This window comes from Diabrotica undecimpunctata, chromosome 8 (assembly GCF_040954645.1).
Source record: "Diabrotica undecimpunctata isolate CICGRU chromosome 8, icDiaUnde3, whole genome shotgun sequence".
NCBI classification, from domain to species: domain Eukaryota; kingdom Metazoa; phylum Arthropoda; class Insecta; order Coleoptera; family Chrysomelidae; genus Diabrotica; species Diabrotica undecimpunctata.
The window spans coordinates 27,407,870-27,420,309 of record NC_092810.1 but is presented as its reverse complement, the minus strand read 5'-3'; the positions used below and the strand labels follow the sequence as shown (position 1 = coordinate 27,420,309).

General features: G+C 33.0%; 1 protein-coding gene across 2 annotated transcripts in view; it reads right to left on the bottom strand.

The window, feature by feature from the left end:
• The window catches only part of LOC140447329 (para-nitrobenzyl esterase-like), a 32,190-nt gene that overhangs the window by 8,630 nt on the left and 11,120 nt on the right, over positions 1–12,440 (bottom strand). For both annotated transcript variants that reach the window (XM_072539929.1, XM_072539928.1), the window contains exons 5-7: positions 9,512–9,697; positions 8,631–8,821; positions 2,988–3,171 (exon numbers count right to left, since the gene is read on the bottom strand). In XM_072539929.1, coding sequence (XP_072396030.1) covers positions 2,988–3,171; positions 8,631–8,821; positions 9,512–9,697 — 561 coding nt within the window. The remainder of the gene's footprint in view (positions 1–2,987; positions 3,172–8,630; positions 8,822–9,511; positions 9,698–12,440) is intronic.

Here is a 12,440-nt window from a genome sequence, read left to right as displayed (position 1 = left end):
GCTCTAGAATATTTCAGTAATTTGTTTAGTATCCCGTCTGTACCTGCAGCTTTTCTGTTCTTCAGCTTTTTAAGTATTTCTCGAATTTTGTGTACATTTATACTAAGTTCATTATTTGCGGTAATTTGTTGTGTTTCCGGTTCTAGCGTCATTTGTTCTTCCTCTGCATAGAGCTTTTTAGATAGTCAATCCATGTACCCTTTCTATGTATTTTGGATCTATTAGTTCTTTTCTATGTATTTTGGATCTATTGGTTCCTTTACCTTCGTTCTTTGATCTCTTATAAAGCGCCACATTTCCTTTTGCAGACCGTAAATATCATGTTCCATTTCTTTCGAAAAGCATTCCCGGTGATCATTTTTTATTTTTCTTACAAGTGTATGTGTTTCGTTTCTAATTGTATTGTTAATATAGTATGCCTTTTGTGTTTTTTTGACATGTATTTCAGGTAAACTTTTTTCTTTTCTTTGCATTTTTTCTTCAGTTCTGTACAAGACCACGGAGTTCTTCGCTTTGGGAACGATTTATTTTTTTATATTTCTTTCACCAAGAACTTCGTTGGCCGAGGCTAAGATATTAGACTTAATTTTTCCCCAGCTTTCTTCGATTCCATCACTTTCTGTGATTTATTTGTTTCTGCTTTTTTCCGTTATTCTTTTTTGGAATAGGTATCTTATGGAGTCATCCTATAAGCTTTTGACTTTTATCTTTGTGGTGTATTCTGGTGTTTTGTTATCACAGAGATGTGTTTTTATTCGGATTTTACACAATACCAATTTATGATCGCCTCCTATTGCTGCTGATGTTCTCTTACATCCAATATTTGAGAGATGTGTTACTCTCTATTCGACAGAATAAAGTCTATCATAGATTTTTGTCCTCTACTGTTTTCAGAAGTGTATTTGTATTGTGTATATTTTTTCCTACAAGCTCTTTTGTAATTTTCTGTTCTCTTGTGTTTAGAGACTTTACGTTCCAATTACCGATGCGAAGTATATTTCTCGATTTCCATAAATTCTTTGTCCTCTTTCTCGCGTTAGTCATGGTAATGAAATCACTCCTGTTTTGAGGCATAATCCTATGAGCTGTATGGTTTTAAAGTCTATCAGTGGGATGGTAACTTGGCTGTAGACCAGGTATTGTAAAAGGCTACAATACGTTATGGATTTATAAATTTGTCTAAAATTCATATTTAGGCACTTTGCTTTTTTGTGTGTTTTCAAATTCTCCTCTCTGTTCTGCTGCCATCGTTTTCTTGGTTAATTTCTCCTCTAATGCCATTCCATTCTTTAAAAAATTGCAGAAGTTTGTTTTATTAAATTTTGTACAAATTAAGTTACTCTTTTTTGACAGCAATATGCACTGTAGGAGATTTATATTATTCAATATTAAATATGCGATCCATATGGGTAACCAGTGACTTTTTAGACGGTAAAATCTTCAAAAGTAACGTCCTATAAGTTTCTTCTAGATTGATCAATATATATTATAGAGTATTTGGTTATCACCTAGTTTATTTTTAGGCCAACTGGTTTACTCTTATTTTTATACATGTACCTCTACGTGCTGTGGTCCTTATCAACTTCCAAGCACGTCTCCATTGGTTCATGCATTAGAAAAATCTGATTTATAAAACGTCCATCAGTAAGATATTATCATCGGTATGAGTAATGAGATGTTCCTAAGTAAGTTTGCAGTGTCCTAACCGAAGACGAGATAGGATAACTTGGTACGATCTGTGGATTGAATGTGGGTTCCATTGTCCAGTATCTTCTTTTATCTCTCTTATTTTGCTTGTGGATATCTTCCATTTTTCTTTCCATAAATTGATGTCATCGATTTTATTAGTTACTTTATATCTGAAGCTGGAAATGATTGGTGTGCCAATGAAAGTAAGACATAACAGCTGTTATGTCCAACGATCAGCGTTTTTATGTCCCTATATTCTAGATTTATGAATAAGAGGGAGAATATAGTGTTGGTCGTGAAGGTTAGATATTCAAGAAACTAGACCTAATCCCATTGCTGTGGCATTTTTTCATTGTTCTAGATATAGCAAACTTACTTACAAAGGACCGTAATTAAACCTTATTGATCTAATTTAAAAAGCCCTGGTACCAGTTGACCTTTTTTAGGTTGTTTTTCGTTTCTCAGTCCCATGATTGCTGCTTTTACCTCTTTTAATGTTCTGTTACAGGTCTTCCAAATAGTCAAGTCAGTTGGCAATCAACTCATTTCCCTTTACGAAAACTTTTTTTATCATTATGTCTAGAACCTACAAAAGCTCCTTTTTTTGTAGATTTCCATTTGAGACCCTTCTGTAGTTATAGCTGCTTTGTTTTACATTTCTTTGTAGCATTGCTTGTAGCAGAACATTTTATGTGTATATTTTCCTTACATTCATCATCAAATTATGCCTCATTTCTTTCTTTGTTTTTTTATTATCTTTATCTCAAACTTAGTCTAGGTGACTGCTTTAAATCAGTTGTCAAAAAGAGATTATATCGGGGTCATTGTCCCCTAGATCTTTATTGAAAGGGCATGTTACAGCTCCGTTCAATGACTTTTAGTTACCAATACAATAACGTTGATTTACGTCATTAAATTACATTTTGTTTTCTGTGGTAATTCATGTAACTTTCTTTGATGACTGAAGACAGTGATGTACCTTGAAAGGCTTTATCGTTACTTAAAAATTGCAATCACTGTTTTTCTTGCAGCAATGTAAATTATGTTACCATTTTTTTTTAATTGACAACGTGATTCGCAAGTTCACCAATAACTCAAGTACTGTTAAAAAGGTATGCTCCACTAATAATATGATGTGATTTGCATATAATTGGAGCTCATAATGTAGTGTCTGATCGAAGAGATTAATAAATGTGCTGTTCTCTCTTGGAGAGAGAACAGCACATTTATTAACTTTTAGAGAAAAATAACAGAACGTTCATGTCTGGTTAAATTATCTAAATAAAAAAATTACTTACTAACAGACAGCAAAGCTTCTTCAGAGTTAAAGCCTATAAGGATAGGAACAAAGTTGAATTGGCCATTGAGAATAGCGCTGTGCATGGGTGCAGTAATTAAAGCGTTTTCGTTGAACTCTTCCTCAATAACCGGCTTCCATACAAGCGAATTCGCGTATCCTTGTGGTCTAACTCCATAAGAGAACTACAAAACAATTAAAATATATCTAATGATAAAACAATAAAAACTGTTGTTTTTAACACTTCTACGAAATTAAAAAAAAATTATTAAAAATCCTTTATAAAAGGTATATAATTTAAAAAGCCCAATCAGGCTATATCACGAAACGTTTTCGGAATCCATATTCCATCATCAGTTCACGTAAAAAGTATATAACCATTTAATTAAAAAGAACGTGAAATTTAAATTTTGACCAAGGTTAATACAAAATGTGGTTAATACTTACTAGGTGGGTATACATGTATTGAGCCACTAAATATGTGGGTAAAAACCCGTTAAAAGTTGTTTTTTAAATTTAGTTTACATTATGTGATGGTAAATATTGTGATGTTAAAGTTACCAGTGGATTTGGTAACATGGCGACGTATGACTCCACGTGAAGTTGCTGGTCCTGAGACGATGTGTCTCTCCCCTCTATTAGCTGATCCATTTATGGATCATTTAGAATCCATACAGATCATGAAAAATCCTGAAATACTCCATTGATTTCGCTATGTTGACGACTGTTTAGTCTTCATTTCAGGTAACTCCAATTCAGCTGAACTATTACTTTCTAAAATTAACCAAATTCACCCCAATATCAAGTTCACCATGGAACTAGAATCATCTATGTCAATAAATGTTCTTGATCTCACCATTACCAGATTAAATGATCACTTCGACTTCAGTATCTATAGGAAACCCACACAGACTGACCACGTAATACCATTCTCATCTAATCACCCCATGTCACACAAATACGCAGATTTTCATAGTTACATCTATCGCCTAGAAACCATTCCACTTTCAGATTTAAACTACAAAAAAGAACTTAACATACTCAGACAAATAGCAGTCAACAATAGATATTATCACAAGATCATCAACAAACTCATCAACAAAAGACGCCTTAAGACTCTGCAGCAGACTGCGTTCCCCAGAGACCTTACCACCAAACCCAATTACGTTTCATTCCCATACCATCACGAAAGTCTTTCTGGAGATATTCGAAATCTTATCCAACGTTCGGTTGAAAATATCCATGTGTCCTTTTAAGTACCCAATAATTTGGGTCAGCACATATCTAATTCCAAAGATCGATTATATGAACCGTAGTGGTGTTTACAGACTAAAATGTTCAGATTGTGATGCCACCTACATAGGTAGAACATGTAGATCACTGTCTTCACGCTCTCTAGAGCACACAAAAAGAGAAAACATTTCCACTTTCTCTCAACATCTCAAAGAACACAACCACACCCTCAATATCCCAGAAGACGTTTCACTTATTCACAATATCTCCCAAAAAAACTACCTCAAACTAGACTTATATGAAGACCTTGAAATTCTTAAAAAAAAACAAAAAAGTCCAAATTGTGTTAATCGTCATGTCTCATTCAATCGAGATTTCCTCCCTCTCCATCGCCAACTATTCTCATAACCCACATCCTTAATTTACTCTTACAACAAAATCTATATTTATTATTATTCGTTCGTTAACTATCCATCTTCCTTAGTTCACTCCAAAACCTCTCTTTCAATACATCATACTCTCCATCTTTCCCCACTTCTTTCTATCCAACCTAAACTTGTTTTTCATGCTTCTTTTCGACACCTCTAAATTCAGAGTAGATTATTCGTCATCCCCCTCCTAAACTATTCAGTTCTCATTTTACTTATCCACACATCTCCCTCAGGGTTTGGTTTCGGATCTCTGGAGACTTCAGTCTTCTGTAGTCTTTCCTCTTCTCATAATTTTAAAAACATCACAACTTTCTTTTTTACTTAAATTTAACAGAGCCACCCACAACCATTTCATTTTTACAGTTCTTGTCAGGATAATCCAATAGTCTATTAAGCTCATGAACTTATAACTTATCCTTTTATATTTCTCATGTACCTAGTGTTGCTTTATAACAGATAGGGCCTTTTCTTCTTAAGTTATAAGTTGAGTACTGTACGATCATCATATTACAAAAACCACGTCCCAACCATCAATTTTTGTTCATCTCATATATTTGTCAACACACACAAAACAACTAACCAACTTCTTCCGTGAACACCTAATCAGTTATTTACGTTCATGAACTTGTAACTTAAAAAGTTTTACATTTATCAGGTGCCAAATGTTGCTTTTTAACATACAGGGCCTTCTATGCTTAAGTTATAATTTAAATATTACATGAACATTAGATTACACAAGCTTTTATTTTATTCACTTAACACCACCTTCAAATATAAAATATACCAATTCCTATTTCACCCATCAACAATAAATTTTCAAGAATCCAATTTCCCACATATGTTTATTTTCCATTTTCCAGGTACCAAATGTTGAAAAAACATAAGGGGCCTTATATTAGAATCCCTAATTTACACCACTTTAAGACGTATGTATAGTTGGTTGCCTAACAATACCCACACAATTTTCTCACCACATACATTAATTAATAAAACAATTTCCACCATATTCTTAAAAATAAATTCAGGACAAATTAAGAACTTAAAACAACAACATTTATGGTTGCTGCTGTTACATTATTTTAATTTTAACTTTTTCAATTTTTAAATAGCGTTGGCTTCTGTCTTAATTAGACTAACACATAAAGTTACACTGACTGCTTTGTTCGGACTTCCGTCCTAACCGTCTAGTTAGGACTTGCGTCCTATCTCAATTTGGACTTTTTTGTTTTTCTTTAAGAATTTCAAGATCTTCATATAAGTCTAGTTTGAGGTAGTTTTTTTTGGGAGATATTGTGAATAAGTGAAACCTCTTCTGGGATATTGAGGGTGTGGTTGTGTTCTTTGAGATGTTGAGAGAAAGTGGAAGTGTTTTCTCTTTTTGTGTGCTCTAGAGAGCGTGAAGACAGTGATCTACATGTTCTACCTATGTAGGTGGCATCACAATCTGAACATTTTAGTCTGTAAACACCACTACGGTTCATATAATTGATCTTTGGAATTAGATATGTGCTGACCCAAATTATTGGGTACTTTAAAGGAAACATAGATATTTTCAACCGAACGTTTGATAAGATTTCGAATATCTCCAGAAAGACTTTCGTGATGGTATGGGAGTGAAACGTAATTGGGTTTGGTGGTAAGGTCTCTGGGGAACGCAGTCTCCTGCAGGGTCTTTTGTTGATGAGTTTGTTGATGATGTTGTGATCATATCCATTGTTGACTGCTATTTGTCTGAGTATGTTAAGTTCTTTTTTGTAGTTTAAATCTGAAAGTGAAATGGTTTCTAGGCGATGGATGTAACTATGAAAATCTGCGTATTTGTGTGACATGGGGTGATTAGATGAGAATGGTATTACGTGGTCAGTCTGTGTGGGTTTCCTATAGATACTGAAGTCGAAGTGGTCATTTAATTTGGTAATGGTGAGATTAAGAACATTTATTGACATAGATGATTCTAGTTCCATGGTGAACTTGATATTGGTGTGAATTTGGTTAATTTTAGAAAGTAATAGTTCAGCTGAATTGAAGTTACCTGAAATGAAGACTAAACAGCCGTCAACATAGCGAAACCAATGGAGTATTTCAGGATTTTTCATGATCTGTATGGATTCTAAATGATCCATAAATGCATCAGCTAATAGAGGGGAGAGACACATCGTCTCAGGACCAGCAACTTCACGTGGAGTCATACGTCGCCATGTTACCAAATCCACTGGTAACTTTAACATCACAATATTTACCACCATATAATGTAAACTAAATATAAAAAACATCTTTTAAGGGGTTTTTACCCACATATTTAGTGGCTCAATACATGTATACCCCCCTAGTAAGTATTAAGCACATTTTGTATTAACCTTGGTCAAAATTTAAATTTCACGTTCTTTCTAATTAAGTGGTTATATACTTTTTAGGTGCACTGATGATGGAATATGGATTCTGAAAACGTTTTGTGATATAGCCCGATTGAGGTTTTTTAAATTGTATACCTTTTATAAAGTATTCTTAATAAAATTTTTTGTTATATATGGTATACAGCCAACTACAGGAACTTAGATTCCTTGTGGATTCTACGAAATTTATTATAATTTGTTATCACTACAGTTGTTTTGGCAGAGCACCTTTCTAAAGTAATGTATTTTTACTATTCCTTTATACTTCATAGTCTTTAAATGAATAATTTAAATAATTTGAGGAAGGGAGAGCTGTTTGTGTCAAGCTGTGAATTCCAGACTTTATTCATTTTCATAAGATTCTAATAAAGATATCTTAAGGCGTTGATTTTAAACATGGAGAATTTAAAATTGGTCATTAAAAAAATGATTGTGATCTAGAAGGTAAAGTGCGTACGTGGATTCTGTTTTTCTATAAGTTTGTTATAAGTTCTACCAGTTAGACCAATGTAAGATTTTGGGCAGTCACCACAAGTAAGTTTGTATACATTATTGTTTAATTGCTTTTTTTGGCTCTTGTTTTTCTTAATATATTTGCTAAAGTAGTTGTTTGTTCTAAAAGCTGGTGTTGTTCCTTTCTGTTTTATATGTTTGCCTATTATTTTTATATCTTGCCTGTATATGCAATCCAGCAGAAGCTACTAGATTTTTATCTGGTGAAGAAAAAACTCATTTCAGGGCTTGAAATGTAGAAAAAAATGTGCAGAAATAAATTGGTACAATGGAAGAACAAGAATAAGAAAAGCTTTGAAGGCTATAAGGTCTATTTGTACAAAAGAAAAAGAAGAGTCAAATATATAATTGATAGATATGAGGAAATGGAAAAACATTATATTACAATATGAATAGGTAAAAATTTCAAGGAGAATTGGTAGACCAACAAATAAGTAATAAAATAAGTAGGAGAAATATCTAAGAAAGAATTAACGAACGCACCGAAAGAGTCTAAAAATGGTAAAGCCTCTAGACGCTCAAATATCTCCATTGAACTGATTATGTACATACCAGATGTATTCCTTGATTGAATTGGTTAATTGTTTAACAAATTTATAAAAGAATTCATCCCAGAGGACTGGAATACTGAATAAATCAGCACAATTTACAAAAATGAAAATAGAGGTTTTGCTTTAACTATAGAGGAATCATGGTTACCAGTTTAATGGGGAGATTGAAAGGAAGAATATTGAATGACAGAGTAAAATTAGAATACGATCATAGCGAAGAGCAAAATAGATTTCGTGCAGAAAGATCAGGAAGCACTTTCATAGCATGATTGTCGCATCTCGCAAACTTTCAATTGCTTATCAAGAAAGAAGTGATGTGACTAAGACAGCTCAATATTAGATTATCAACTTGCACAATTAGTTAATATTAATGGTTTTGTTCACTCAGGATTAAGATATAATAATTCGAGAAACAGATAGTACACAAAAAATCTGTTTTTTGTAGTGTCCAACATTTTATATTTCTATTACCAATGAAAAGACTCGATAAATTTAATAATCAACAAGTAAAATCAATATTTACCCTATTCTGCAGCTCTATTAATTCTTCTAAGGGTGCTTCTTGCAAAACAGTTAATAAATCACTAGATTTACTAGAATTAAAAGAACTATTTAATTGTCTTCCAAATTCAAATGCTACTTCTCGATCATTTGATGGATAGAAAATTCCACTTAAAGAGGAGCCACTTTGTTGGATGATTCCACTGTATAAACCTACAAAAAAAGTAGTACAGTATGCGGTACCGTAGACTAGCGCGAAAGTTCATACTAGGTATATGTATTTTTACTTAAAAAAACTATGAAACATTTCAAATATCGAAACAAAAAATTATGGTCGTTTTAAATTTTTGTATACTTAACCTCCACCCCCTGGTTAGGTACACAAATTGACTGTAGTTCTGCTGTGACTGGATAAATATTAAAATTTTTAAAATGTTTTACTAATTATATTTATATAAAATTATATTTATAGGAAATTATGAAAATATAAACAAATATCATTTGATTATTATACAAACTATCATCAGACCAATAATGACATACTCGGCAGAAACACGACCTGACACAGAGAGCACAAAAAGAATGTTGGAAAAATCAGAAATGAAAACACTGGTAAAACACTATGGAACAGAGCTAGAAGTACAGATATACGACGTAAATGCAAGGTGGCATTATGGACTGGATAAGAAATAGAAGAGTAGAATGAAACGATTATATAAGCCGAATGACAACAAATAGAGTAGTAAAGACGGCAAGAGACGGTTCTCCAATAGGAAGACGATCAGTAGAAAGACCACGAAAACGATGAAATGACAACTTAGTGGAGGCACATTGAAAAATAGACATGTAGTAACATTAAACATTAACCAGCGTTGTTAAGAGATAATAAACTAAAATACATACCTCGAGCTGGTTTGCTCTGCAAAAGGAATGCAGCAGACATGCTTCCAGCGCTCTCACCACCCACTGTAACTTGCTTGGGATCCCCTCCAAAAGTATTAATGTTATCGTGTACCCACTGAAGAGCAAGAACTTGATCTTTAAGACCCAAGTTTCCAGGAATATTATCGTCAATTGTTGTCAAGAATCCTGCAAATAGAAATTGATTGAAACAATTTTAAAAAATATATATACATCAATATTATTTATAAGTTAACATTATTTACTGTATGCGGTACCGTAAAAATTTAAAATAGGTCCTAGAAAATGCAACTTAAGAAAAAACGATTGTGTAAATTGTTTAATGCATTCTTCAATCTATTCCTTATTCTGTAAAGTTAAGTTAAATAATTCTATTAACATGCTACCAAACTTAAGTTCATAATAAAGTTAATCATCCATAGATAGATGTTTTAATGAAAAATTTGTCAAAAGTGGCCAATCGCCGTTTTTAATATAATTTGTGTACGTAAAAATATCCATTAATATATAATAATCCATAAAAATATCATGACAAATGCTTGACTAAAATGGCAAACAGTTTCCTAGATGACCTATCGTGCTTGACTTAACAAATTTATGCAATCTTTTGACCACTTCAGATCAATTAAAACATTAATATTCTTATAACTGCTAGCCTTCTACGATTGTTATCCACTGAAAGATCTATATACAATATTTGTACAGATGGTCAATTAAATCGTTTCTTATTTAAATAATCTAAAATCTTATAGTTCACCTACAGGGATCATAAATAAAAATGAAAAACAACAAGGCTGCGGGAGATGATGGAATACTTACAGAAGCTATAAAACTTGGTGGAACCTCTTTACTAAAGAAAATATGACACCTCTTTAATTTCTGCTTATATAGTCAAAAATTTTTATAACTTATTCCACTTCTTACAGACATATAACAAAATATACGGTTCCCTTAATCTTGCTAGAAGATATGTCGATATCTTATGTTGTTTTATTGGTTATTCTAACTCTTAGTGGGGTCAAAGCATCCAGATTTATCGATGGTTCCAAAGTATCTTTCTTAATGAAGTTAATACGAGGATGGAAAGCATTCTTAGGTTTGCAAACTTCGATGGCCTGCTTGTCTGTAACTATTTTTGTATTTTCCACTTCATTTTAGTTGTTGCTTAAAATAGTAATTGGATTTTTCAAGCTAACAGGGCTTCTGATGTTCTTCGGACTCAAATTTGACTCTTTGGAATACGAAGACTCTATAGGCCATTATTTAATGTTTACATCAGGTGGCCAAAATCTATGAAACTACAGAATTTCCTACAGATTGGCTAGTTTCTACCTTCATCCCTCTCCCCAAAAAAGTAAATGCCACCAGATGCTCTGATTACAGAATTATGAGCTTCATGAACCATGCACTCAAAATCCTTCTTTCTGTTATTCACTCTCGGATATATAGAAAACTTGAAGAAAACAATAGCAGTGTTCAGTTTGGATTTAGAAGCGGACTGGGAGCGCGAGAGGTCCTATTTTCCATAAAAGTAGTGATACAAAGAGCTAGAGACATAAACTGCGAAGTCTACGCATACTTTATAGACTTTGAAAAAGCATTTGACAAGGTGCAACATCAAAAATTATTCCAGATACTGTAAGAATCTAGTATTGATGACAAAGATTAACGCCTAATTAAAAATTTATACTTTTTACAAAGTATACAAGGACAACGAAACCTCACAAGAATTCACGATAAAACGGGGAGTACGTCAGGGCTACATTTTGTCACCGACGTTGTTCAATACTTACTCGGAAATGCTGTTCAGGGAAGCTATTGATGGTTTAGGAGAACGTACAAAAATCAATGGTGAAAGCATAAACAATTTAAGATATGCGACGATACAGTTTTGATTGCTGATAATGCGGAGGATCTGCAAACATTAATAGATCGTTTAGTGGAAGCCTGTGACAGATACGGCATGAAATTAAACTGTAAAAATAGGACCAAAATTCTTGCAGTAAGTAAAAACGACGTAATACAGCAACAATTCACAGCTAATAATGAACCTTGAAAATAATCGACAAAATTACATACCTTGGATGCACCCAAATAAAAGAGGATAGAGCATACAGAGTTGTATTTCGTAATCTAAATCATACAGTGCCCATTAATATAATAAAAAGTGAAATAGAAAAATATGGGCATTTAGTACGCAATATTGTAAATATAAAACACAGAGTAAGTAGAGATCCTCTAATGATGTTATACGTCGATATAGAACCTAATCAAAATAATAAAATATATATTAAATTCAATTTATAAACAACGCGAAAATAGTTATTGAGCCACTGTATAAAAAGAATAATATTGTCCAGTGTACCAGATGCTAATTGTATGGACACTCTAAGACATACTTAATAGACCTTATCACTGTGTCAAATATGAAGGCAACCATATGTCAGCCGATTGTAAAAAACTTAGGGACACACCTGCCATATGCGCTCTCTGCAATCGAGCACACATCGCAAATTACAAACGGTGCATGGTATATAAAGAGTTAATTAGCAGTAGAAACAGAGCAAGAGGTGTATCATCGCACACTCCAGCGAACAATCAACTGAAATATAACAGAAATACAGTACAGAATAATCCGAACTTAAGCAATCAAAATCACGCGACTTACACACAAGCAACAGGTGGAATAAATGTAAATAATGTCCATAATAATACGAACTCATACAACCAAAATCATGCAACTTACGCTCAAATATTAAGTGGAACACATGTAAGTAATACAAACAGTGACATTGGTGAGATGATGAAGAGTTTCCTTAACGAATTCAAAGCTATGTTTTCACAACTAATAAATCAAAATAGCGTGAGCTTAAACATGCTTTCCACAGTAATAAATAAATCCAGTATTGGA